The following is a 26,193-nucleotide window of genomic DNA, read 5'->3' as shown; positions in this document are numbered from 1 at the left end:
ATATTTGTTTTTAAGTTAATTTACAAATTACAGAAATTTCTGAATTTTTTTTAGTAAATTGGAAGAGTCTATAAGATAAAAAAGTGAAAAAACTTTTCTTCTTAGGTACTTTTAAAAATCAGGGTATCATTTTTCTCTTAAGTTTGAATTATTATCTATACCATGATTATAGAAACTAGTCATGTGAAATTATTAGAAAGAAAATGGTTCCTGTAAGAACTGACTTTAGTGTAGTGGGTATTTCATTATTTTACTTTAAATGTTAAAGCAATGTGTGGTTGTAGTATGGATCAATTAAACTTTCTGTTTCTCTCTGTCCCTGGCTGCTGTCTATCTGCCTCTCTCTTTTATAATATACTTCAGACAGCATTTAGAAGCTACAGTTATGTCAAAATAATGGTCTGATGTATTCCAAAGAAAGTGACTTCAGTACTGAATGTTTGACTATGGGACATATCTGTCAGGACAGCTTCTATCCGCACTGGCAATGCCTCTATTGTCTCCAGTAATGGAGGGACTTCCTGAGGAAAAACCCCCGCTGTTAGAGATTGCAATCTATCGTAGATAAGGCCAGTTCTTGTCACCTTGCAAGACTGAACACATTTAAAAACATTTTTAATGTTAAATAACAATTGCAAGTGAGTTTTTTTAAAAAAAAAAACTTTTAGCTAATAAAAACTGGTTTTACAGCTCTAACCTACAAAATACTGCCTACAGATTTTTTATATTTTCTTTGGAAATTAAGCTTGCAAATGGTCTAATCTTTTCTTTTCAATAAGCAATATGGTTTCAGGAAAACTTAAAGATTCAAATAATAAATTAATACACATATAAATATAATAATTTAATAAATATAAATATGAATATAATATATACCACAGCATAAACATGTTGTAATATATAAATATATATAAATATAATATAAATATATAATAAATAGAAATGTTGGTGTTGTTTCTATTAAGGGCTAGAAACATTGGTGTCCCTGTTTTTCCATATTTGCAAAAGTATTGCTTTTAGATACAAGAGGTGATGAAAGATTCATTTTATATCTTCTTTCCATCTTGTAGGCGAATTCTGCAGAGAAACTTAGGGAATACGGGCTTTCTCACATCTGTAGCCACCCTGTGCTGGTGACCAGAAGTAGGTCTTGTCCCCTTGTGGCACCCCCCAAACCTCCTCCCTTACCTCCCTGGAAACTCATTCGCCAAAAAAAGGAAACGGTCATAACAGATGAAGCTCAAGGTATGCGCCATGTTGCCTTACAGTCTAATTTACACTTCTCTGGGGCTTACCAGCATCTCTCATGGAGAATGGTATGTTTGGAGGTAAGCCACGCAGCCCTGCACCCAAAGCTACTTGACTCATGTCCGAATTATGTATTTAAAGAATTCAGGTATGCATTCTGTATTTGGTCCAGTGGATCCACGGTGACCGTGGACTATGCTAGGGTTCATCATGTATTTGTCTTTCTTTTTTCTATTGGGCTTAATATGTAAATTAAAAAATTAGCAAAAATGGGAAGGGAGTTCCATTCTGAAGGACAGTGCAGAATGATCAGTGAGACGTGGCTAACTCCCTGAGCCTTGTTCCATTTCCCGTTCAACTTCAGAGTTCACTGAGGTGATGTGTACTACTCTCCTTTCTCATTGGTAATTTCTTACTTCTAAACTAACTTAACATGCATACCCACAAACCCACTATTTCCTTGCTATTCCTGGCACTTCCTGCTTTTTCTTCCACTATAGTCTCATGAACCAGCTCACATTCCTCAGCATGTCCTACGTGGTTGTGCCGAGGAGGTTAATTGAGGGACACTTTTGTTTTTCTTTTTGTTTTGTTTTGTTTTTTTGATTTTTCGAGACAGGGTTTCTCTGTGGCTTTAGAGCCTGTCCTGGAACTAGCTCTTGTAGACCAGGCTGGCCTTGAACTCACAGAGATCCGCCTGCCTCTGCCTCCCGAGTGCTGGGATAAAGGCGTGCGCCACCACCGCCCGGCCTCACTTTTGTTTTTTCTTAAAGAAAAAAATTGATATGGAAAGTCAGCATTAAATCATTAGCAAATACAAAGACTTGTCTGACTTTCACCATTTGAGTTCTCACTGTTCTACTCCATAAAAGAAACTGGCTATAGACAAAAGAAAGCTAACGTTGGCAAGATCTGTAAAGCGTTTCACTTAAAAATGTCTCTGTTCATTCCCGTTTAACTCTGTTGACACCCCTGGGTAAACATGTCCTCTAAGCAGCACTGCTTAGAATCTGAAGGATTCTGGAAGTGTGCATCTCACTTCCCCACCCGAACTTTTCAGATACTGTACCGAAGAAGCCTGAGCAGTTTCTTGAGATTTCAAGTCCATTTTTGAACTACAGAATGACTCCATTTACGATTCCAACAGAAACGTAAGTATGTGACATTCTCTTCAGTGTGTCTGTGACGTATGTGGCTAAAAGTCACACTTACTGGCAAGAATGCCTGAAGACCACGGAGGTCAAATATATATGCTTATTCTCACGATCTATTGAATGGGATGCCTTATAGCTCATGCTTACATAATTTTATTTATATTTTTATCTATGACTATTATAGTTTAAAAGTTTTATATCCCCCAAAATGAAATTCTAACCCTCAGGTGATTGGGTTTATTAGAAATGATTTTTAAAGATGTTGCATGGGTTATATGGTGAAATAGGTTAAAAGTTACATATGATTAAATGGATCAAAGATTGTATGGGATGCTGATCTGTTAACTTCTGTCTGTGGGAAGATTTTATGAGCTCCTAGTCTTATTGATAAACTAAATGTATGGATACAGAATGCCTGCAAGCAGAAGTCTTATTTAGAAAAGGAAGCAAAAATGTGCATGACTATTGTACCAAAGATGTCCCAGATATGGTGAACTGCACAAGATAAAAACAGTCAAATTCACACTGTGGGTAAGAGAAGCTCACCAAACCCCATCCCTAGTTGAGGAGCTATTGGCTATTGATTGTCGAGGGAGAGAAAATCAGTTTTCTTTGCTGGTGTGAACTCTGGTGGGTTGCCCGAGCAGATAGCCCCACAGCCATACAAATGAGCAGTGATTATTGGACTCAGTGGGTTCTCAACAAAAAGAAGGAGCATAAAGTTATGAGGGGGAACTTTCTAGGTGTATGAAAGAGGGCAGTGGAGGTATATATAATCAAAATGCATTCCACGAGTGTATGAAATTCCCAACGAGTAAGATTAAGTGTGCACACTAGGAAGCAGGATAAAGGAAGTCACGAATGAGATCAGATCAGGGAGACTGAGGCAGCATTTTTGTGGATTAGTGGATGTTAATTGAGAGCAGTTTCAGAGTGAAGCTTCTAAACTATCTACTCATCTGATATAAATTAGATCTTGAGGTTTCATTAGCCTAAACCATAGGCAACTGGTGCCTGAAGTCAGGATTTGTGCACAATGGGATCAATTTCCTCTTAAATGTGCCCTTTGGTCACAGGAGCATTGGTCATAGAATGGCCGTTTACAGAACAAGTTTACAGGAATGCTCATGCCCTTGGGTTTTGTGGCTAGAAGTGGTTTTGAATGTCTGCGAGGATATTCTGTGAGCAGGCTAGCTCCCCCTTTGGACCGAACACAAGAAATCAGCAGTTGATCTCATGAGCAGCAGAAAACGGGAGGGAGTTTAACGATGGGGTTGTCTATTGCCGTTGGCTCCTGATGCCCTGCCTGGAAATTCTTTCTCACTTACTACTCCCAAAATTGTAAAACACAAAGATAATCCATCTGCTTTGTAGCAGTAACAGCCTTTCTGTTATTGTCCAGTGGTGTCACATTTTTATTGAGACTTTAACATTTTGTTAAGAATTCTCTTTATCCCCCCTCCAATATTTGCACTGAAATAATCTTGAAAATCACTTACATATTCCCTGAAATTAGAATTTCCACTACACTTTCCTGTTCTTTATGGTGTAGTACCAAAATAATTTTAACAAAACAGCAATGTAGGCATTTAATTAAAACTCTTCCAACCTCTACTCAGCTCCAAAATGATGTTCACTGCTTTAGATGGGCAACAACCAGACTTTGGGCATCCATTTCTGTTTGAGTGTGAACTGTGGAAACAAAAGTCATAGACCTGGGGATTGTAGGTGGCAAGAGTCTATCTTGGTTCTGGGAGCTGGGGATTCAAGATTAAGACCCCAGTACTGTGTAGAAAGACCCATTTCCTTACGCAGGCTTCTTTCTGCCTCCTTGTGGGCAAGAAGTGACACACAAACTCCCTGGAACCCTGCTGCCCAGAGCACAAGTCTCACTTAGAAGGACTTTGCTTTCATCCTAAAGGCCTCCAAAGGTCCATGGCTACTACTGTTGCCTCAGGGCTGAGACTGAACACAGGAACTTGACTTTCAGGTGTGCCCCCATTCAGAGCACAGCACTTTCTGCCCCCTTTGTGAAGCCATGTGTCCAGCTCTTCCCCAAGAAGACAACCTGTGGAGCTATTACAATTTGGTTTTGGCCTTTCTGCCCTTTCTGTATGAAAAACTCTCAAGTATCTATTCCTACACCTTCCTTTTACTGTTAGGTTTCTAGATATGAGAGAATATTGTGCGATTTATTTTCCATCCCCTCTGCATTTTCAGTTGAAAATAAAGTTTGTATCAATACTGTAAAATTTTGATATTTAACACACTACTAAGGATTTGACAAGTGCCTATACTCAGTACATATTGAATAAAAAATATTTTGAGCCATCTAAGTCATACAGAAACATTTTGCTATCTTCTAATTTGATAGTTGTAGTCACATGTAACTGTGTATTTGGCTTAATTAAGTGCTTTTAAAATATTTTAAATTTTGAAAATATTTATAAGAGCATTTAATAAGAGAAATTAAGAAATTGTCTTTCCCAGGAAAGAGTCCTGAACTCCAATGCTTATCTAAAATCAAGCGGTCAGCCTAGAAATCATATAGAGACAATAACATTATATGAAATAAGCAGGTTGTATTTATATGTATGTATTTATATTTGTATATATATTCAGGAATACACATACACATATTTATGAATACATGTGACATGTTGGGTACAAGCCTAGATAAAAATACCTTTTGCTAAGGTAGAGGCATGGAGATTTAGAAAATATTAGTAAAGAATATGAAGACACAAATGAAAATCATAAAACAGAGAAACATATAGCATAATATTAAGAGGGAGTTCCAGTGAGTACTGGAATTCACCCACATTTAATTTCCACTTGCTTTAAATACCCCTGATCCCAAAAGGTAGGAGTAAGACAAAAAACCACATTAACATGATACAAGGAAATGAACATACCAATTGAAAGTCACATGTTACGTCCACAGTTAAACATTCTGTTGCTAGAACAAAATAAGTCACACTCACACCCTAGACCAAAACATTCTGTAGGCAAGCCACTCCCTGGGTGGGATCCCAAGTTATCTCCTTAAGGGAACTGGAACTTAAATTGGACCTATAGACTTTTGTTTGAGGTAGAAACATATCTACTTCTCTATTCCTGAAATACAAGGTCTGGCTCTTAGCCATAACTGTTGGTAATAACCTTGAGAGAGCAGAACTCTCTGATCTAAATCTTCGTGGGACCTTTGTTTGAGGTAGAAACACAATAACCTTGAAGGACTAGAAGTAAGTTCAAACTCTCTGACCTTTGGTCATTGCGGAAATAGGCTCACATTTTTGGGCCTTCACAGTGACATGAATTTGAGAGAGAGCAAGGGCCATGCACCTGCAGTCAGGAAGCCAAAGGGATCAAATGGATGCTAGTGCCCAACCTCTTTCTTCTTTCATTCAATCTAGGACCACATCATGTGAACTGTGCTGTCCTCAGTGATAGCACCTCAATTTAACCCAGTCTGGGAATCCTCACAGACATACCCAGAGGTTTTTCTCCTTGGTGGTTCTAGATCCTGTCAAGTTGATAATATTACTCATCAGAGACTGTGGTAGATGTATATGCTCTCTGATATAGCTTAGTCTTTTCTGGGATATGCCATGAACTGTAACCATGATAGAAATAGAAACTGACAAGAAAAACAGCTGTCATAATTTAAATGCCCAACTCAGTAATGTTAGGTACTCTTTATACCAAAGCCAGTTAATAAGTTAACTTACACTGTCTTACTCTGGTTAAGTTTAATATATTAGATACCTTTATTTTAAAAAAAATTAATTAGCTCACACTGTCTTACTCTGTTTAATTTTAACATATTAGGAACATTCTTGACATCTTTTACTCTTTCTTATGTTTCTGTCTTGTTTGGGGGAGTTGTTTACTTTTGCTGTTGTTTCTTCCTTTTTCTTTTAATTAATGTTTCATAGTTTTCCAATTATTTTTATACTGAAAGTTCTCCAGAGAAAGCTAACCAGCATGTGTATGACTAGATGATATCAGGAGCAATGGTATGGCAGCCTGGTAACTCTGTGGATGACAAGGTATTTCTGGGAAGAATCAGCGACATAGTCATGGTGGTAAAGAAGTCTTAAGAGAGACCACTTGCATTTAGAGAACTAGGGAGGCCATTAGTGAAACTATCCAAGTCTGTAGCTGTAGAAGTACAGAAAGCAGAAGCATGGTGTCCATTTGGCTGAAGGATCAGGGATGCTGCTGTAGAAGTCCCGGAGTTCGAAGAGCAGAGACCATGGGGTTGTGAGGTCCATGAGCAGGGACAGAATAATCCATGATCATATTTCTTCACCTTCCTAATGCTGGGACCCTTAAGCAGTTCCTCATGTTATGGTGACTCTAACATTATTTCATTGTTTCAAAACTGTAATTTTGCTACTGTTATAAATTGTAATGTAAATATCTGATAAGTAGGATATTTGATATGTGATATGCAAAATATTTGATACAGGGTCTCAAACGTCCAGTTGAGAGCCACTGGTCTAGGCACAAGAAATTAAAGTCATTTTCCCTCAGCTGTTGTGTGCCATGCAGGTCTATTGCTGATTGGACAGTGCCTGCCTACACGGAGAGCAGAGCTTTCCCACGCAGTCCACTGACGCCCATGTTCATCTCCTTCAGAAGTCACCTCCCAGACACACCCAGAAGGGATACTTCACCAGTTACCTAGGCAGGCCTTAGTTCAGGCCAGTTGACGCCGGACATTGTTCAGCATATCTAAGACTTCAATTTGCCATTCAAATATATTTTGTTGTTTTTGGTCTTTCATATGACTGTGTTTGCATACTAATCAGAGGTTGTATAGGCTGTAAACACTGTAGCTGCTTGACACCATAACACATTTTCCTATGGCTTATATTATCATACCTAGCCTTTAAGCATCTCTATGTTTATAAGTAAAAAAAAAAAAAAGGATTGATTTCACAGCTCAAGTTTCCTGAGTTACTTCCATACCTGATTTTCTGTAACTTCTTTTTGCTCCTTGATTAAAATAGATAAAGATTCTAATACCCAGGAGCAGGCAACCATCACTTGATTGCCTTCCTCTAACCTACTATGCACTGTAATCTGTTATCAGTTCATTCTCATATCCAAGCTCTGTGACAAAGCCAAAGGCAAAGGCATGTGAATGCCACTGCACTCTCTGTGGAAGACACGTTCTAGGCCTGTTCTGCGGTACAATCAGATTTCTCATATCAACGTAAGGACAATCTCCAGGGAGAATGGCTGCTGTCGTGATTTCATTTCATTGAAATTCCATGGCTGGAGCAGCATGTTTGCTCATTCCTGGCTCCTGGTTTTGTATGAGACAATTGGAGCTTCATAAATATGTTTCTGCTACCCTCTAGTGGAAGTTGTATGAAAGTAGAAGAATTCAGTCTAACTAAACATGGTGGGATCCTAGTTCATGAAGTCTATATGAGTAAAAATTATTTTAATTTTGCTTTTGAGACAGGGTCTCACAGTGTGGACCTGGCCGACCTAGAACTTGTTCTCTTGGCTGGGAACTCACCTTTCTCTGCTGGAATTAAAGGCATGCACCACCATGCCCTGCTATATATGTAGAATTTGATTGTATCTTTGAAACAGTAGTATAAAATTCATATACTATGATCTGATGTGCCAATGAAATGTGTGCTTCAATGACGCTATTTTGGACCATGTCAATGACTTCTTGAGGAAGTAACTTGGGTAAAGAATATGAGAGTCACACTTAGAAGCTTAAATGCTTACATTTCAAGATTAGATTTTCCACAGCAAAATGTTTTGTCCACACACACTCAGCTAATTCCACTAACATTGTAATCATCAACAATTCCCATCTTTACACAGTGTCTCTCGAAAATGTGTACAATACATTGACTGATATAGCGCTGGTCTAGAAAGTAGTATAAAATGTTATTCAGAGGTTTTGTGTGTAGTGCTTTTTAAAAACTTCCTTGTAAAAGGATAAGAACGAAATGAACAGAATCAGAACCTATTCTTGTTGACAAAACTAAATGTATTCACTAGTCACTGTAAATCAGAAGTGACAGCAGCAGAAGTTTTGTGGGTTTTTCTCCACTAGGCATTTTGTACAATCTGTCGTTAAGAAAGGGACACCTCTGGGATCCATCCTTCCTCCTCTTGTAGAAAATGAGTTAAATGCAAGCACCAGCCAAGGAGAGATGAACATATTAACAGGACACCTGTCGCAGGTACTGGCTCGACCCTGAATCAGGCAAGATGTATCTGAAATTGTGAACTCTCTTGTATCTCTGCATCTCAGCAGTGTAAAGGACATCATTAAACCCACACCTTGTGTATCTGTGACACCTTAGAAAGTGGAACATCCTTCTGCCATAAAAGTCGTCCTCGTCTCCTTCCTGGTTCATGCTTCCTATACACCATTAAACAGCTGCCTATTTTCCTAATTTGGGCTATCATGTATATACTTACAATTGTTCATTTTCACTCTGCAGGGTAACCTTGCATCACAGACTATCTCTGGAAAAGGTAAACTAGTCTTTCCCTCATGCTTTTGCTCTCCCATAGATAACAAAGCAAGCAAAAATCCTGCTTCTAAACAGACATAGTTCTACCTTCTCTCACGTCATCCTCTCCTATGATTTACTAGTTTTCATCTACTCCAGACTAGGAACATGGGACAATTTCACAGGTTAAGTTTAAATGGAAATAGAAATGGAGGAGCATGCAATTGAGAGTCTGTGAGTCAAGTGTGTGTGATCGTTTCATTTTGTTGTTCTGTTTCATGTGAGACTGGGTCTTACTAAATTGCCCTGACTGGCCTACAACTCACTGAGGTCCAAGTTGGCCTCAAGCTCTTAATCCTCAAGGTTACTGAGTTTACACGTGGGTGTCCACACAGTCATGCTTTTTAACGCATGCGTGTTGTGGTCATAATACTGTTATGAACTAAAGACTTACTCAAGACTCATATCCAAAAGAAATGTCACATACATGTATCGAAATTGTTGGTTCAAGATTCTCTGAGTTTTGTGACAATACTTGACAAATAGAAACTGTGGTTATAGTCACTGTGTGGAGGAATTAAAGGGCTGGCTGACACCAGGAGCAACAGACCCACAATATTTTCACTTTGTCTTCTGCACTTTGACTCTCCCTGCTCCTCTCCCTCATTCTTTTTTCCAAGACAAGTTTTCTCTGTGTAGTCTTGACTGTCTGAGAACTTGTTCTATAGACTAGACTGACCTTGTACTAACAGAGATGTGCTCACCTCTGCCTGGGATTAAAGGCAACTACCACCACTGCCTGGCTAACCTTTTCCTTAAGATTTATTTATGTATGTATTTTTATGTATATTAGTGCTCTATTTGCATGCATGCCTGCATGACAGAAGAGGGCATCAGATAGAAGAGTCCATTAGATTCCATTACAGATGGTTGTGAGCTACCATGTGGTTGATAGAACTCGAACTTGGGACCTCTGGGAGAGCCACCAGTGCTTTTAACCACCGAGTCATTTCTCCAGCCCCAGGACTGCCCCTTAAAAAATACTTCTGTAGCAGATTTTAAGCAATATGCTAATTATATCTGTCATAGCTTGATAATTTTTAAAGAACATGTTCCCAAACTTACCAAAGTGATTTAAAGTTTCTGTATTATAACATTATGAGTGTGTGAACTATACCTTCACAAACCTTAGGCCTACATATAAGTGATTATCTCACTGATTTCCCATAAATAGAACTTGAATTTGAAACACTCCCTGCCATTCATTTTCTCATACTTTAACAGGCTTTCACTTAACAGTGCAAGATATGCTTGACAGATTTGTCCTCTCCTCTTCCCAGATGAACAGACAGAGTTTTCACTGGGTGACACCCACCCACCTGATGCTCATAGCTTAGAAAAGGATTTGATGAGCATGACCACAGCGACACAGGACAAGTCACAGGAGGACTTGGCAACAGTAAATGAAGGTGCTTCCAGAGAGATATGGTTAGATTTTGAAGACTTTTGCGTGTGCTTTCAGTAAGTATTTAAGTGCTGTTTAACTGACTAGATTCTCCTAAATAAATCCTGATCTGTGTTACTGTATAGACACGGTTTGTTTCTGCATCTTTATGCATTAATCATATGATCTATTGATTCCTAACTATCATTCAAAAAAGGAAAGTAGGTGTCAGCTGGGAACTGGCATAATATCAAATACAATTTTTCTTTTTATTGAAAATAGATTTTCCTCTCATATAATAAATACATCCCGAACACAGTTTCCCCTCCCCCAACTCCTCCCAGCTCCCCACACATCCCCTCTCCCCCATAGTCTCTCTCTCTCTCTCTCCTCTCTCTCTCTCTCTCTCTCTCTCTCTCTCTCTCTCTCTCTCTCTCTCTCTCTCTTTTTCTCTCTCTGTCATTCTCTTTTTCTCTCTCTGTCATTCTCTTTTCTCCTTAGAAAAGAGTAGGCTTCCAAGAGATAACAGTCAAAATGAACAAAACAAGATATGTTAAGACAAGGCAAAAACCCTCATATCAAGGCTAGACAAGGCAATTCAGTTGGAGGAAAAGAGTCCTAAGAATAGGCATAAGAGTCAGATACACCAGCTTCCACTGTTAGGAGTTCCACAAAAGCACCAAGCTAACAGCCATATTGTACATGCAGAGGACCTGGTGCAGACCCATGCAGGCCCCATGCTTGCCCCTTCAGTCTCTGTGAACTCAAATGAGCCCTGCTTAGTTGATTTGGTAGGCAGGGTTCTTCTGGTGTCCTCCATCCCCTCTGACTTCTACAGTCTTTCCTTCCTATCTTCTTTGGGGTTTCCCGATATCTGAGGGAAGGGATCTGATGGAGACTTTCTATTTAGACTCTCTCTTCACACTGTCTGGCTGTAGGTATCTGCATTCGCTCTCTTCTGCTGCCTGAAGGGAATAATGGATGCATTGAATATATATCTGCATAGCACATTATCAACCAAACCCCATTCTAGTTAGTCTTAGTTCCTTCTCAAACACTTGTTAATTAAGGTAGATTTTTTCCATTGAGATAATTTTGTCTCTTTAGAACAAGTGAAGCAATTTTTTTTTTTTTTTTTGGTTTTTCAAGACAGGGTTTCTCTGCAACTCTAGATCCTGTCCTGGAGCTAGCTCTTGTAGACCAGGCTGGCCTCGAACTCACAGAGATCCGCCTGCCTCTGCCTCCCGAGTGCTGGGATTAAAGGCGTGTGCCACCACTGCCCGGCTAAGTGAAACAATTTTTAAAGAAGTTTTTCTGCCTATAATTATTTAAGTCTAAGAAGCTAAACATGTAATACTAGTTTTGTATCTAATGGCAGTAACCTGTTATAAATGTTCTCCTTTTCAGCCACATATATATTTTCCACAAACCGAATTCTTATTGTCTTAATTTTCAAAAGTCAGAATTCAAGGTAAGTTCATTAAACTTTCCTTTTTAGGTATAAGGTTCATGAAGAATTGTTGTATGGGGGCTGCTTGTTTATTTCCAGAGTTCCCAGATTCTCAAAATAATCACACAGAAACTGTAATAATTAAATCACTGCTTGGCTCATTAGCTCTAGCTTCTTATTAGCTAACTCTTACATCTTAATTTAATTAATTAATTAAATTTCTATTAATCTGTGTATGGCCATGTGGCTGTGGCTCACCGGGTAAAGTTCTGGTCTGTCTCGGTGGGGCTAAATGGCTTCTTTCTAAACTCTGCCTTCCTTCTCCCAGCATTCAGTTTAGTTTCCCCTGCCTAATTCTACTCTTTTGTCCTATTGCAGGGCAAGACAGTTTTTTATTTTTATTTTTTTTACTAATCAATGGTATTTACAGCATAAAGAGGGGACTCCCACATCAATGAATGACCTTACTAAAACATTCTAAATTTCTTACACAATTATACTTGAAACATCAATTTTCAGTTTTTTTAATCACCCTTTATCCGGACCATAAGTGATGCTTTACTAGTTTGTATCCCAGTGTCATCCACATGGTTGGGATATAACTAAGACAATGCCTGTAAGACACTTTACCTATCAGTAAATGATGATAAATGTTGGCTGACACCTTCTAACTATAGATCACCATTTTTGAAAACCATCAACCTTTTCAATGTATGGGCATATGTAGTGACATGGTCAAATATTCTTTGTTTTAAGGGTTTGTTTTTAAGTGATGGTAAATAATTATTTTTCCTTTTAACAATCTCAATTTAGCAAAATAAAGTGACCTGCCTATGTAACTTGTTTATTTCTCCAAATGTCTATAACATGCATGGTCATGAGGAAATGATATGGAGCTCAAAGCTTCCGTGCAATCTCAAAGAAAGGGTTGGATGTGGTTTGAGGCCAGGCTTTCCTGCTTTAGTCACTGGTCCTGCCAACTTAGCACAGAGCCGGTGGCCACAGCCTTCCTCACGGGTATTCTCCCAATGTTCAATGTGAGGATGGGAAAGAGACCTTTGAAAGTCATTCATGAATGGCTTTGAGGAAAACCAATGCCCCAAATACTAAACCTTTCAAACTGAGCTCCTTGCAGAGATTTCTCCTCACAGACACATGTTGGGCTGGGAGATCCAAGGTCCTTCACATCAAATAATGGGTATTTAAAACAACTGTCAATGACACTAGTATACTTTAAGTCAAAGGAAACATAAAAGAAATGGTTGGATGCTAACTAATAGATAATACCGGAGGAGGCAGTGACTTGGATCTTATACCATGCCACAGTTCTAGCAATGATTTTATAGTTTATTGAATAGCAAGCTTTCCATTATTACAATGTGACTAGAGATTGATCGTCCCTCTACTAACTGGTTGTTTAAATATTGTGGCAAAGTAGCACTTCTATGACATTCTTCTACAGCATAGTGACAACTCGATTTGTTGAATGTGCTTATATTTGCCACCATTCAGAGTTATATTAAAGAACTGTGAAGTTGAGAATCAATAACAAGGCCATAGTCATGAGTACAGTGTTGGAGTCAAGCTTTGTTTTCAACCATGGCTTTGCCACCTACAAACTTTGTGCCTTTGGCAGCCCACTCATCCGGCTTTGCATTGTCTTGGGAATTAGGGCTGTTCATAGTTCTCTGTTGAACGCACCGAAGACCTAACCATGTAGCTCTCTCTATACGACTGTCTTTCCAAAGAATTCTGATGTGACCAATCACTTTATTGTATCTCTGAAAATAACACCCTGAACATCAGCAAGCCAAGGTTATATTTCTGAAGATCTTGTGAGAAGAATGAAAAAAAAGAGTTTTTTCCTATGCAACACTCTGAAAAATGCATAAATGAATCCCTATTAAGCAATTTCATTTGCTACAATTCTCAGTCTGTGCCTTCTTGTCTGTCTATAGCTGACCTTCTGCCCTCTGCTTGCCCCCTTTCTCACAACTTCATTCCTGGAATTGGTGGTTCTCTATTTTAGTTCCTGGAGAAGAGTTTTCTAATTCAGCAACCAGAGTCTCTGAGGTCCACGACCCAGCTGCCACAGATTATTGCTTCAATTTACTTCCTCTTATTAGACCTGTAATGTACTGACTCTGGTCCATAGAGTGCAGTAAGAATGTAGTTCACTGTGTGTGAACTACACTATGCCTGGCAGGATGAATGGACTGGTAAGCCTGATGACTGGTCTGATTTCTTGTAGTTCTCAGAGGAACGTGTGCCCTACTACCTGTTTGTGGACAGCCTGAAGCCTATTGAACTGCTGGTTTGCTTCTCCGCTTTGGTGCGCTGGGGGGAATCTGGAGGTAAGAGGGTTCTGAGAGTGCCATCGTCTGGATGCCCAGAGCACAGGTGGGCTAGGGAACATGTAACAATAAGACTTTCAGTCCTTAGGTGATGAAACTATCTCTTTGCAGAGTTACAAGGACTGCCCCTGCCACCACCTCTGTTGCCCTTGCACCTCCAACACTGGGTACTCTGCTGACTCTTGCAACCAATTCTTTCTTGGTCACAGTCTCTTGTTCAGGTCTTTGGCATGCTCAGTCTTGCTTTTCTTTTCGCCTCTACTTGTTATCATTCTTATATTCCTTGTTACTTGATTTGACAAAGATCAGAAATGATCTTTTCCTTTAGCTCATTCTGGGTTCCTCTGACTTGTGGCCCCCTGTCCCTCAGTACGGTGATGTTCAGTTGGAGAGATCTTGAGATCTTTCTGGGTTAGAGGCTTGTGGAAAATGACTAAATTCATGGAAGTGCTGCCCACGGATTATGTTAATGCTAGTGTCAGACTAATTTGAATTAATTAAATAAAATCTCATTTTAAAATATTAAATCTCTTTAATATTTATTAAATTAAATAAAATTATATTATTAAATATAATTATTATATTAAATCTCTCTCCAGAGTTTGCTCTCTCCAGACTCCCAGTCTTATAATTCTTGACTCTAACAAGCTCTCCATCCATCTATCCATTCTTTATATGCCCATCATTTATATGACCTTTTTCCTCCTACTCCAGTATAAGTTCTCTGGCCAGTCACTGCAATTATGTCCTTTAGTCACCCTACCTAAGTCGTGCCCAGCCTTTTGACATAGTGACATCTACAAAGTCCATTCTAGAGAACGATGCAATCCACTTAACAGAAAACAAAATTTCATAATGTTTTAAGTATGTTAATGGTTTTTTTGGGGCTGCAGGCATAGCTATCATTAGCTACATAGAGCCACATGTGGCCAATGGGCCATAGGTTGAAAATGCTGCCTAGTAAGCACACTTGCCCTTGCCTCTTTCCATCCCCCTTCCCTGATAAGCATCCCGTTAATAAATTCAACTCTCTATCAAATGTTTGGCTACAAAAGAGCATCTGAATATGACTGGGCAAAGGAACTTGCCTCCCAGCCAGCCCACTAGACACAGCGGCACGCAGATCTCAGCGGCCCCTCTGCAGGCAGTCCCCAGTGTATGTGTTCTCCCACTCTTCTCACAGAAGGTTAAACTTGGACGTCTCTCTTCGTCAAGTCTTTCACATCTGCTCTTTTGTTTTGTTTTGTTATTCAAGACAGGGTTTCTCTGTAGCTTTGGAGCCTGTCCTGGAACTTCTCTATAGACCAGGCTGGTCTTGAACTCACAGAGATCCACCTGCCTCTGCCTCCCGAGTGCTGGGATTAAAAGCATGCACCACCATTGCCTGGCTTCACTTACTACTCTTATTCTCATTTATTTTCAGTTGAAAGCCATGCTGCTGATTTCACTGGGAAGTGGCTGGCCTCAATTCTCCACACAAACTCCCCACGGCCCTAACTTGCCTTACCTCTTTCTTTAGTGGGTGGGCTTCCCTGTTTGGACAGGTCATCTGACATGCCTTGTCTCTTCCATTAGTGGGTAGACTTCCCTGCTTGGACAGGCCATCTGACTATGTGGTCATTCTTTGATTCTTTTGCCTATTTTATTAAAGATCATCTTTAACTCAAGTTAACCGTGTCAGAGATTACAGTTGTTCAACAAACATCTCCCAAATACTTAAGAATTGAGTATTCTGACAATATTAAAGGTGAGAGCTTTTATGCTTCATCTTGAATTTTAGTTGTCTTGAATAGTGAATATTGTGTAACAGGTGCCAAATAAATATTCACTTAATACACTTGCCAAAATTTAGTGATTTTAGTTTAATGTGTCTTCTTAGCAAAGTGCTCTGATGTCCTCACATTCCAGGACATTGAAATTATACATGCATGAGGACACTGTGACCTTGTACCTTCATCTTCAGAGGTTTTTTTTTTTTTTTTTAAAAAAAGACAAAATTTATTATGTTCTCAGTCATTGATGAAACATCCTTATTGATGCACATTTAAAGAAAAACTTGCTTGAATAAATTTTTTCTTTTGCAACTTCTATTTAAGTTCAAAGACTCTTAGAATTTGAAAGACACATATTTAGATAGACAAGGAAATATTTTGATTTTAATACCATCTTGGAAATCTCTTATTATTCTGGATAATATACAATTTCTCATTAAAGTTGCATCTGTGAAGATATTCTAATTATGCACATGGAGATGATAAAAAATAGTAGCAGACTATGATGAAATATATCTGCACGTCCTTCTTTTCTTAATTTTCTCATCCCAGTTTTTCTGTCTGAGGAGATGATTATGAAGAGCAAGCGGGTTAGGGAGGCAGCCCAATAGCCAAGCTAGGTGCTACTTCCCATACTTATAAACTCAGCATCTGGCATTTCAGGAATGCCTTTAGAATACCATCAGTACTGGATTCACCTTCACGATTATGTATGCTGTTACCAGAGAGAATGCAATGCAAGTGGAGGCTGGCTATCATTCCACAATCACATTTCAATACATCTCCCTTCTCCTAAAGCCTTAACAAAAGACAGTCCCTATGTGGAGCCTGGACTCCTGACAGCTGAAGCCATCACCTGGAAGTCCCTGAAGCCTCTCAGTGCAGTTTTGAGGATCCACACCTATGCTACGAAGGCTGCCATGGTGCGCCTGCCTGTTGGGTAGGTTCTGACTTCATTTTCCTTTGTTTGAGTCTTTTAGGCTGTTGACTAATGAAATAAGCAGTGGGAGTTCCACATTATTGTTCTCTGAAGTGATTCGACTAGGCATCTGTCCATCATTGGGATTATTGAAAGACAGACTCCTACCAATAAGTGACATTCTCTGGGCCACACTGGATGCTATTTTGGGATGGTCATTGTTGAGAGTTCTGGGGATGAATATGTAAAGAACATGGCCTAAACATGCTTAATCCAGAGGTTTTTTTTTTAATGATTGTATCACCAGTCTCTCTTGTGTTCTCATAAATCTCACTACTCTTTAGCATGACTTCTGTTTGATTTCATTTCATTTAAATTGTAAGAGAGAATTTCTCCCCACCAACCTGGAATTTCAACAAAAAAAGTTGTGTTTTTTGTTAGATGTTATCTTTAATTATGGTAAAACCAGGCAAACACGTCACACTTTCTGTTTGAAGGACATTATATACAATGGAAGTGTTTCCCTGATTTTAGTATATAAAATTAGGGAGACCGTCTTGTGTTTCAAACAAGAAAAGTTCTTGCTAGATTTTTTTCCCTTAAGTTCAATCTTTGCAATTGTGTGTGATAAGTGAAACGGTATGCAGAAGGCAGATCCCAAGCAACAAGATTAAATGCCAGAACAATGTGTTGTGAGTCTAGAAAACCTAGGAAATAATATTTTTTTAAAATATCAATCATTATTTTTTAGTCTAGACTTTGTATAGAGGGGCTTTCCAGAAATCAAGTTAACTCTGCAAGACTGTCTAATTCAGTAGTTCTCAACCTCTCTAATGCTATATGACCCTTTAATACGGTTTCTCATGCTGTTGTGACCTCAGCCATAAAATTATTCCATTGCTACTTCAGAACTGCAATTTTGGTACTGTTATAAATCAAAATGTAAACACCTGTGTTTTCCAATGGTCTTAGGCAACCCCTGAGAAAAGGAGTTCGACCCTCAAAGGGGTCATGACCCAAAGGCTGAGAATCAGTGATAGAACTGGCAACACACTAAGGACAAGGGCTTTAAAAGGGGTCACATCACAGTTGCATCTCCCACATAGACCCTAAGCCAAAAGTGCGTCGGGGGCATCTTCGTAACAATCTAAATGGCCAGTAACCGAGGAAAGCGTCTGTCTTCAGTGTTAGAGACGCTAGATAGGAAGGAGAGAATTCACATATGTGAAATGATGTGTTTGTGAATCAGCAAGGCTCTATACTCACATGAGAAAAACATCCAGAATCCTCTTTAGCAGCACAGTATGTGGGAGGCGTCTTCAGTGTGTGAAAGTTTGTCGTTTTGGTCTAATTATTTCGGTCTTCTGCAACCAGTAAAACACAGATTTCATGATATCGGAGAGTGCAAGTGGAAATCCAAAGGTAGTTATCCCATCTGTGTTAAAAATATATATAAAATGCTTCACTGGCTTTGACTCCAAACTCTGATCCAGCAGCTAGAAATACATCCGACAGAGGAAGCGCCCTCCTCACACGGTGTTCACTCTCTCTAGGAGGCATATGCTACTCTTCAATGCGTATTCCCCAGTGGGACACACCTTACACGTCTGCAGCATGATGACATTTGTCATCGGGGATGAAGATGCCGTACTGCCCAACTTTGAGCCGGTAAATATCTTAGCAAACCTCCTACTTTCTGGTTTCAAAAGCTTAAACTCAGTCCTATTTTGATTTTTAAAATGTATTTCGTTTACCCCTCCTTTTTTAGCCCAGTAAACTATGCATATATCCTTTAAGAAATGTTCAGATGTAGTCTGTATAGTTAACAATCTGAGGTCTGTAGGGGAACAAACAAAATTAATTTTTCTCCAGCCAGTGTCCCCGCCTCTGCTCTGTTGGGCCTTTCATTTCTGTCACTGCTCGGGGAGATGCACTGGTCCTTTGGAGGGATAAAGCACCAGCGAAGGCCTTAGAAGGCCATTTACAATCTGAGCATTCCTCCCTGTCCCGTCCTTTCCTTACTCTGAGGAGTTTAAAGTGCATATTCCCGGGATTCAAAGGATCACTGTGGCCTCCTGCAAGTATCCACCACCTCTTCCTTTCTCTTTTTCATCTTTCCTTGCCACCTCTTGCTCCTTTCTCTGCTCTAAAGAGAAAATGAGTGCAAAAAGCACACTAAAACACACCAACCAGGACAGTCCTCCAACATCTCAGACTGGGTTGACTCTTGGATCTCTTTCAGCTTGGAACTCTACTCTTTCTCAGAATGGATAGCTGGAGGGAACAAGCAGCCCAAGCTAGTCCTCTCTCTGTTTTTTCTGTTTTGTTTTTAATCTTGCAAGACCCTCTCCCTGGAATCTTCTCTACTCCTCAGTCCTCAAAATCCCAGTCTCTGTCAGCCTAACATCCTAGACAGCTGTCAGAACTAACTCTCGACAGGAATGCTATGTATGGCATTCTCCCTGACCCCACCACAGCCTAGTCCCCTGTATTCAATCCTTTTCCTAGGACTTCCAGCCTTTGTTTCATGTCTCCCAGATCAGCATCCAATGAAATGCTCAGTCCTGTCTACTCTCTACAAATGAAACAGCCTTGAATTAAGCACACAGTGGAGGATTTTTCTTCCCTCAAGGCTGAACATTTGTAAACTTGGTTGCCCTTAAATAGATGTGAGATCGGCTGCTGCATATGTGCTCTGTCTTCACAGGAGAGCTACCGATTTACAGAACAGTCTCTAATAATTATGAAAGCTATTGGAAATGTGATTTCTAGTTTCAAAGACAGAGGTAAATTGTCCGCAGCTATGAGGGATCTACAAGCAGCTCACTATCCTATCCCCCTCTACAACAAAGAACTGACTGCTCAGCACTTCAGGGTAAGCAGTTCCGGGCCTGAGGCTCACAGCAGGAAACCTCCCATCTGAAAGATGCATTAGATGAACCCCAAATGCTGAATCTGGGGAAGTGGTTTGCATAGAGACTGTTTCTGGGGAAAGTGATTTCAGGAAGCAGTGAGGAATCTAGACGAATAAGATGGGATAGGGAATGAAATTAATTAGAGTATATGATAATGGCTGCAGTGGACTGCTGAGGCTCATCCATCCAGAGGCTCCTGCTGAGCTGGGAAGGATGTCTTCATAAAGGAGAGGAAAGGCTGGCACTCACTCACCCAGCAGTGGTTCGGTCAATAGTTCAGGTTGCGTTTAGGAACATTTGTCTCCTCACAGAACCTTCTGCTGGGGCGGAGTAGTATTCTGTCTTTCTAGATAGCCTGCGGGAAGGGAAGTCCAGCTACTTCTTTGTGGTTGTCTCTTGAGGAAGAAAACTGAGAGGTACTGGTCCACTCCAGCCGCATGGCAAGCAGGTGGCATCTGTATTTATTTATTTATTTATTTATTTATTTATTTATTTAACCTCCATGCTATTGACATTCAGGCTAAATTATTTTCGTTACGAGAACGTTCTGGGCACTGTGGGATGTGTCACAGATCACTTGTTTTTGTGGAGTCTGTCAATAGCACCTGATTTTGGCAACAGAAAACATCTCAGACCTTGTCACCTGCCCTTTGAGGGAGGGGGTTTCAAAGGCAGAATGAAAAATACAAGGCATTCAACTAAACTGTAACTTCATGTAAACCAACAATATTCACCTTGCTTAATGTAAGTGTGAGTAAAAATTTCTTGCACTAGAAGTGTATTTTATCATTGTTCACTTGAAAGCTGATGTTGGATGTTGTTGGCAAAGCAGAAACTAAGATTAAGCCCAGCCAAGAAGAGCCAAGCAGAGGGGAAAGAAGCCATTTTACTGCTGTGTGAGCATTAAGGTGGACTACAGTATGTGTCCCAGACAGCCAGCTGAATGTGCAGTGGCAAATGTCCACCTTGTCACACATTCAAACAGATGCTCTCAGCAGCGAAGACCGACTCAGCTCCATACGTCGTCCAATCCGGATGTTGCCACTATTGTTAATTTTGTGTGTGTGTGTGTGTGTGTGTATGGTGTGCATGTGTATGTGTGTGTGTGTGGTGGTGTGGTATGTGTGTGTGTGTGTGTAAATATTTTTATCTTTTTCAGGTTTTCCACATATCATTGTGGCGTTTAATGAAAAAATCTCAAATAGCCAAGCCTCCTTTAAACTTCAAATTTGCATTTCGGGCTATGGTTTTAGAAACGGACTTACTGGATTCCCTCGTAGAGGATGCCTCTTTAGGTACTGACTCATTTTAAGTATCTGAGCATGGAAGTGATGATAATTTCAAAAGGGTAAGTTTAGCTGTTATATAGCAGAGACAGCAGATCTGCCTGAGAGCTGTGGAGCTCAATCCCTCTCTAGGATGCTCCAGGGGCTTCCAAGGTCTGTTGGAAGATTTCCTAACCCTTACATGTACTTCCAGGGGAATCTTGAATCCCTCCGTATTCGTCATTGACCTACCTGGCATGGATGAAGGAACTTTGAGAGATGTCCCAATCCAATTGCCTTCCTCCTTCCTCTTACCACATTTTGTTTCCTTTCAGTTCTGAGGGAAGCCTCTGGCTACTTTCTGATGGGAATGCAAGGCAGGTCACCAAAATATCATAGCTTCATGCATGTTCTTTCTCCAGGCATTCACCTAAGCTCAGTAGACAATGTGGAATGGGGTGTTCAATCCGTCCTTGTGGAATTTTCTATGTTTGAAGGATTCACAGTTGTAGGCATTAAGATTTTTGGGAAAGAATTGAATATAAATCCCAATCCAGTGTTTGTTATTCTCCTGCCAGCGGAATGGGTAGACGTAAAATATTGTATGCCAATAAATGAGAAGGAGTATTCTCCCGAGGAAATAGCTGCTGCAGTGAAAATTCAGTCCATGTGGAAAGGGGCTTATGTCCGGATGCTCATGAGAGCCAGAATACCAGGTATGATTTTACATATGTAAAATGGATCCACATTTATAGGAATGGGTGTTTCATAATGTGCATTGGGGTATTTTAGAGTCAGTCTGCTTACAGAACTAATTCAGTCTATTAAGTACTGAAGTCCCGGAGGCAAGGAGCTGGTCAGAGTTCATGTTCTCATTCTCAGGATGTGAAGCAGTGTCTGAGATGTCAGGCACATGCAATGAATATTTACTGAATATTGATGAATAAATATTTAATGAATAAATGTCAAGGCTGGGACAATGGGCTAGAAAAAGTGCTTTCTGTACAAGCATGAGGACTAGAGTTCAGATCCCAGATTCTGCAGAAAAGTTGTGCAGGTGTGGTGACCCAACAGCCCCAGCACTTGAGAAGCAGACAGAGGGCATCCCTGTGGCCAGCTGTCCAGCCAGATGAGCCACATCAAGGATCTCAGGGTTCTGCAAGAGACCCTGCCTTGTAAGCAATAGAAAGCAACTAAGAAAGACACCTGACCTCAACTTCTGGCATCCACATATGTGTGTGTGCACACATGCATGTGCCCATTGCACACACGTGTCCACACAGATGCACACATGCACCGAGACCACATTGAAACAGAACGTATGTGCCATGAATCACTGAGAAAATGATCAGCTTAGTTTCCAAATCTTCCGCGAGGTCTTTTCAACCATCTTCAGTTTGGTTGCAACAGTTTACAGTGTGGCTTCAGTCAAGGAGGAGATTATTGTACATTTTCAGACTGACGGTCACAGAGCTGAATGAAGGAGGCCCGTGCTTCTGTGCACGAGGCAACAGAAATGTGTTTCGATATGCTCTCACATTTGTGGAGTGGCATGGCTTCAGGTGTAGCCAATGAATGGTGGGGGAGAAATGCCTAGTTTATCAGATGAAAATTCAAAAGGCGTTTTCAATCATTTTCATCACATGATGTCCATTGCTATTTTGAGAGGAAAGATTTATCTAGGAGAGACCTTCTTAGTTTATGCAAGCATTTTGTTATAGAAATACATCTACGGAAAATATTTAGCGACAAAACTGAAATGTTTATCTAGGGAGTCAAAAGTCGGGATACCCAAAGGTTTTAAAAGCATATAGTAAATAGTTTGCCATAGGGAAATAGTACGGATGTAGGGATGCTACTGCATTCCTATGGTCCCAGCGCTCAGCATGAGGGCAGAGGATTGCTAGTGTTAGTTTGAGGCTGACCTGAGGTGCCATGTCCACTCACATTCATCGAATGAATCTCAGGGTCACACACCCATGATGATGAGTTTCAGAGAAGCCGGCCAAACAGGCGAAGCTTCGGTTCTATTACATCAGCATTACAGCAGATAAACAAAGGCTGTGGTTCTCATTTCATATCCTGAAGAGCAGCAACAGCAGTCAGTCAGGACAATAAGAAAACTCTGGAGTGCCTGTTTTGGACGCCTTGACTTTGACCCCTGTGGGTCCATTTGCTGTGAAGCCATTTGTGGACAGTGCCATAGATTGAGGTTCAGGCCATCCATCCAGGTGTGTTCTTTAGAATAATTGGGTGATTGCCTTTTCTGAAATTAAGTTTTCCACAGGAGTTTTTGGTATGACAGAAGATCTCCTTAAGAAAACTCTCATCCATCTCTTTTTTATGGTTTATTTTTTTTTGTTTTCTTTTTTTATGGTTTACTTTTTTATATTTAAAAATTTCCATCTCCTCCCCTCCTCTTCCCCCTTCCCTCCCCTCCACCCGTACCCTCACTCCCTCCCTCTCCAGGCCAAGGAGCCATCAGGGTTCCCTACTCTATGTTTAGACCAAGGTCCTCCCAACTCCCCCCAGGTCCAGGAAGGTGATCAACCAAGCTGACAAGGCTCCCACAGAGCCTATCTCTTAAATAACATCCAAGACCCCGTCTGTTTTCAGGCTAAAGATGAGAGGAAACAGTTGAATACTGTGAGCAGTGCTCTCCTCTAGACATTTATAGCGCTATGGTTTAAACACGACTTTACTCCTTATGAAACTGGAGAGCCTGGAGCCATCTTACTCATGGATTCTGAATTCTGCAAACACCGTGGCCAGCAGAGTGGTGATCCACAAGAGGCAAGAATGGAATCTACTTCAGCAGAACTCAGTGGCTGGTGCTGGTTCGAACTTTGAGCCTCACTCCGGTAGTTTATTTTAGGCATATTTGAGCACAGCACAATTTGGAGAGAAGCTTCCTGATGATAACTAACTCAGTCCCATGTGCCTAATAAAGTTTAAGACATGACTACTTCAAAACTCTTATAAAGTGACATTTTCCTAAAAGATAGGTTCTGTACATTAACTGTGGAAGACAGGCTCAAGATAAGCAAGCTCATAGGTTCTGGGGTAGCTGATGCGACCTGGCCATACAGATAGCACAGAGGGTACTGAACTATTAGCCACACCCCTTCACAACCTTCTGGCTGGAAAACAGATTATATATCCCTTTCCTTGAAGGGACAACCATGTGTACTTCCAGTGCTTATGTGTGAGCACAAAGACCTACATGCCTTCTACATGTTTCAAAGTTTTTACCTGTGAAATGAAGGCTGTGCACAAGTTCGTTGTTCAGATATCTTATGGACTTAATGTTTACTATTATTGTTATTATTATTACTATTATTATTTTTATTTAGACACGAAGGAAAATGCCAGTGTTTCAGATACACTTCAAAAAATATGGGCAGTACTAGAGATAAATTTGGAGCAGTATGCACTTTCTCTCCTAAGGTAAAGAATGCTTCTAGATTCCCAGTAAAGAACTGTTCTGTGTGGCCATAATGGCCTCTATCTGAGCTAACACCTGCGATATTGTGAAAAGGATCCAAGATTCCTGGTGTTTTTAGGCTAGATCTAGATTCAGGCAGGAAGGGAGGAATCCGTCCCATCAACTCCCACCCTGTTGCAGAAGAAGCCACAGGCTTCCCTGCAGGGAGCAAGCAGATCTCATGATTCGTTTTAGTCAGTTACACGAGCCAGAAAACATAGAGATAGAAAATTTTAATCTTACACTCCTGTTTGTGTCCTTTGTTTTCACTGTTGAATTTTCAAACTCATTGTTCACGTTAACTTCACAAGCTTCCTTCAAATTTCTAGTCTCTATCTGGATCCTTCAGGGGCCTCAACCTAGTTTACAACTGCTTTGCCTGCTTCCTTTCCCCCAGATATGGAGCTTAAACATCCAGCCTTATTTTCCATCTATGAAATGAATTACTCCCTTCCTTGGGAATTACATTCTCCTTCAGTTAAAATCCTCAGCTAACTTCAAGTGCATTTGAAAGGTGTTATTCACGACTGACCCACAGTGCTTCTCTCCTTTGGTACCACTTGCTACAACTCACACAATGTCTCTTTGACCTCAACCGGGAAAACATTGGTGTCTGATATTTTGCTATTTCAAGGGTTACTTCTTTTTTGTAGCTTATTTAAAAATGATTTGTCATTGATACTCAAGTTGTTTTTCCATTTCTAGACTAATGTTTAAAAGCAAGTGTAAGTCTATGGAGTCTTACCCATGCTATCAAGATGAAGAAACCAAGGTTGCCTTTGCTGACTACACGGTGAACTATCCAGACCAGCCACCGAATTCTTGGTTTATAGTCTTCAGGCAAGTGGTGCAGGACTCCATCTTCAGACGGCATGCAGTATTCAGACCTGCAGTTTCAGGCATAACAGTAAAAGTATCAGCCTCTAGACTGCTTTCGTATTTGTTTAACACTTTTCCATACATATACATAATGTTTTTCACCATATGTGATGGGAGGACAGAGAATTTTATCAATTGTCCTTATATCAAAATAGGAAAATGTAAACAGTTTATAGATTTTTTTTTCAGTGCATATGTTAACATGATAAATCAGTCTGTTTCCTGTATAGTTATACAACATTTATTTCCAAGCAACAGCATATTGGGTCCAAGTCATGATGAATGTTGCACAAAATGGGAGTTTGCTTTTTATACCTCAAATTGACACAGTAATAATAACTTGAAATAAAAAAGATACACAAGCCTTTTAGTTATTTGCAATCTTAAAATGTCACAAAGTCTCTTTGGTTAAACTCTTTAAAACATCGAGTCCCACTACTAAAGTCTCGTGCTTCTGTGATTACAGAGAAACGTTTCTGGTTCCTCAAGACATGATCTTGGCCCCTAAAGTATACACTACACTCCCAATCTGTATGCTGCATGTTGTCAACAACGACACGATGGAGCAAGTGCCCAAGGTCTTCCAGAAAGTGGTGCCGTACCTGTACCCCAAGAACAAGGTAGGTGCCGAATGTATCCCCAGCTGTTCTCACAGCCATGAACAGGAGCCCAGAAGCAAGTGCAGCAGGTGAGCTTGTAGCGTACTTAGGAGGAAGAGTCCATTGTTTTAGCGACCGTGAATGCTGCAGCACACTTGACATCCCAGAAAGGACACATTGGGCACGCCCATTGTTGAAACCAATTAAAGCCAC

At 40.2% G+C, this 26,193-nt stretch overlaps 1 protein-coding gene across 1 annotated transcript in view; it reads left to right on the top strand.

The window, feature by feature from the left end:
- Adgb (androglobin) overlaps positions 1-26,193 on the top strand; it is a 112,275-nt gene that overhangs the window by 54,411 nt on the left and 31,671 nt on the right. The window contains exons 10-24 of the mRNA XM_038339465.1: positions 1,071-1,245; positions 2,309-2,399; positions 8,494-8,623; positions 8,888-8,924; positions 10,237-10,420; positions 11,751-11,814; positions 14,045-14,147; positions 16,718-16,859; positions 18,392-18,506; positions 19,546-19,713; positions 20,913-21,048; positions 21,597-21,734; positions 24,372-24,465; positions 25,208-25,342; positions 25,848-26,001. Of these exons, the coding sequence (XP_038195393.1) occupies positions 1,071-1,245; positions 2,309-2,399; positions 8,494-8,623; positions 8,888-8,924; positions 10,237-10,420; positions 11,751-11,814; positions 14,045-14,147; positions 16,718-16,859; positions 18,392-18,506; positions 19,546-19,713; positions 20,913-21,048; positions 21,597-21,734; positions 24,372-24,465; positions 25,208-25,342; positions 25,848-26,001 (1,866 nt within the window). The remainder of the gene's footprint in view (positions 1-1,070; positions 1,246-2,308; positions 2,400-8,493; positions 8,624-8,887; positions 8,925-10,236; positions 10,421-11,750; positions 11,815-14,044; positions 14,148-16,717; positions 16,860-18,391; positions 18,507-19,545; positions 19,714-20,912; positions 21,049-21,596; positions 21,735-24,371; positions 24,466-25,207; positions 25,343-25,847; positions 26,002-26,193) is intronic.

The sequence above is a fragment of the Arvicola amphibius genome, chromosome 8 (assembly GCF_903992535.2).
Source record: "Arvicola amphibius chromosome 8, mArvAmp1.2, whole genome shotgun sequence".
In the NCBI taxonomy this organism is placed as follows: domain Eukaryota; kingdom Metazoa; phylum Chordata; class Mammalia; order Rodentia; family Cricetidae; genus Arvicola; species Arvicola amphibius.
The sequence above is the reverse complement of the archived record's forward strand: the minus strand, read 5'-3'. Positions and strand labels throughout refer to the sequence as shown.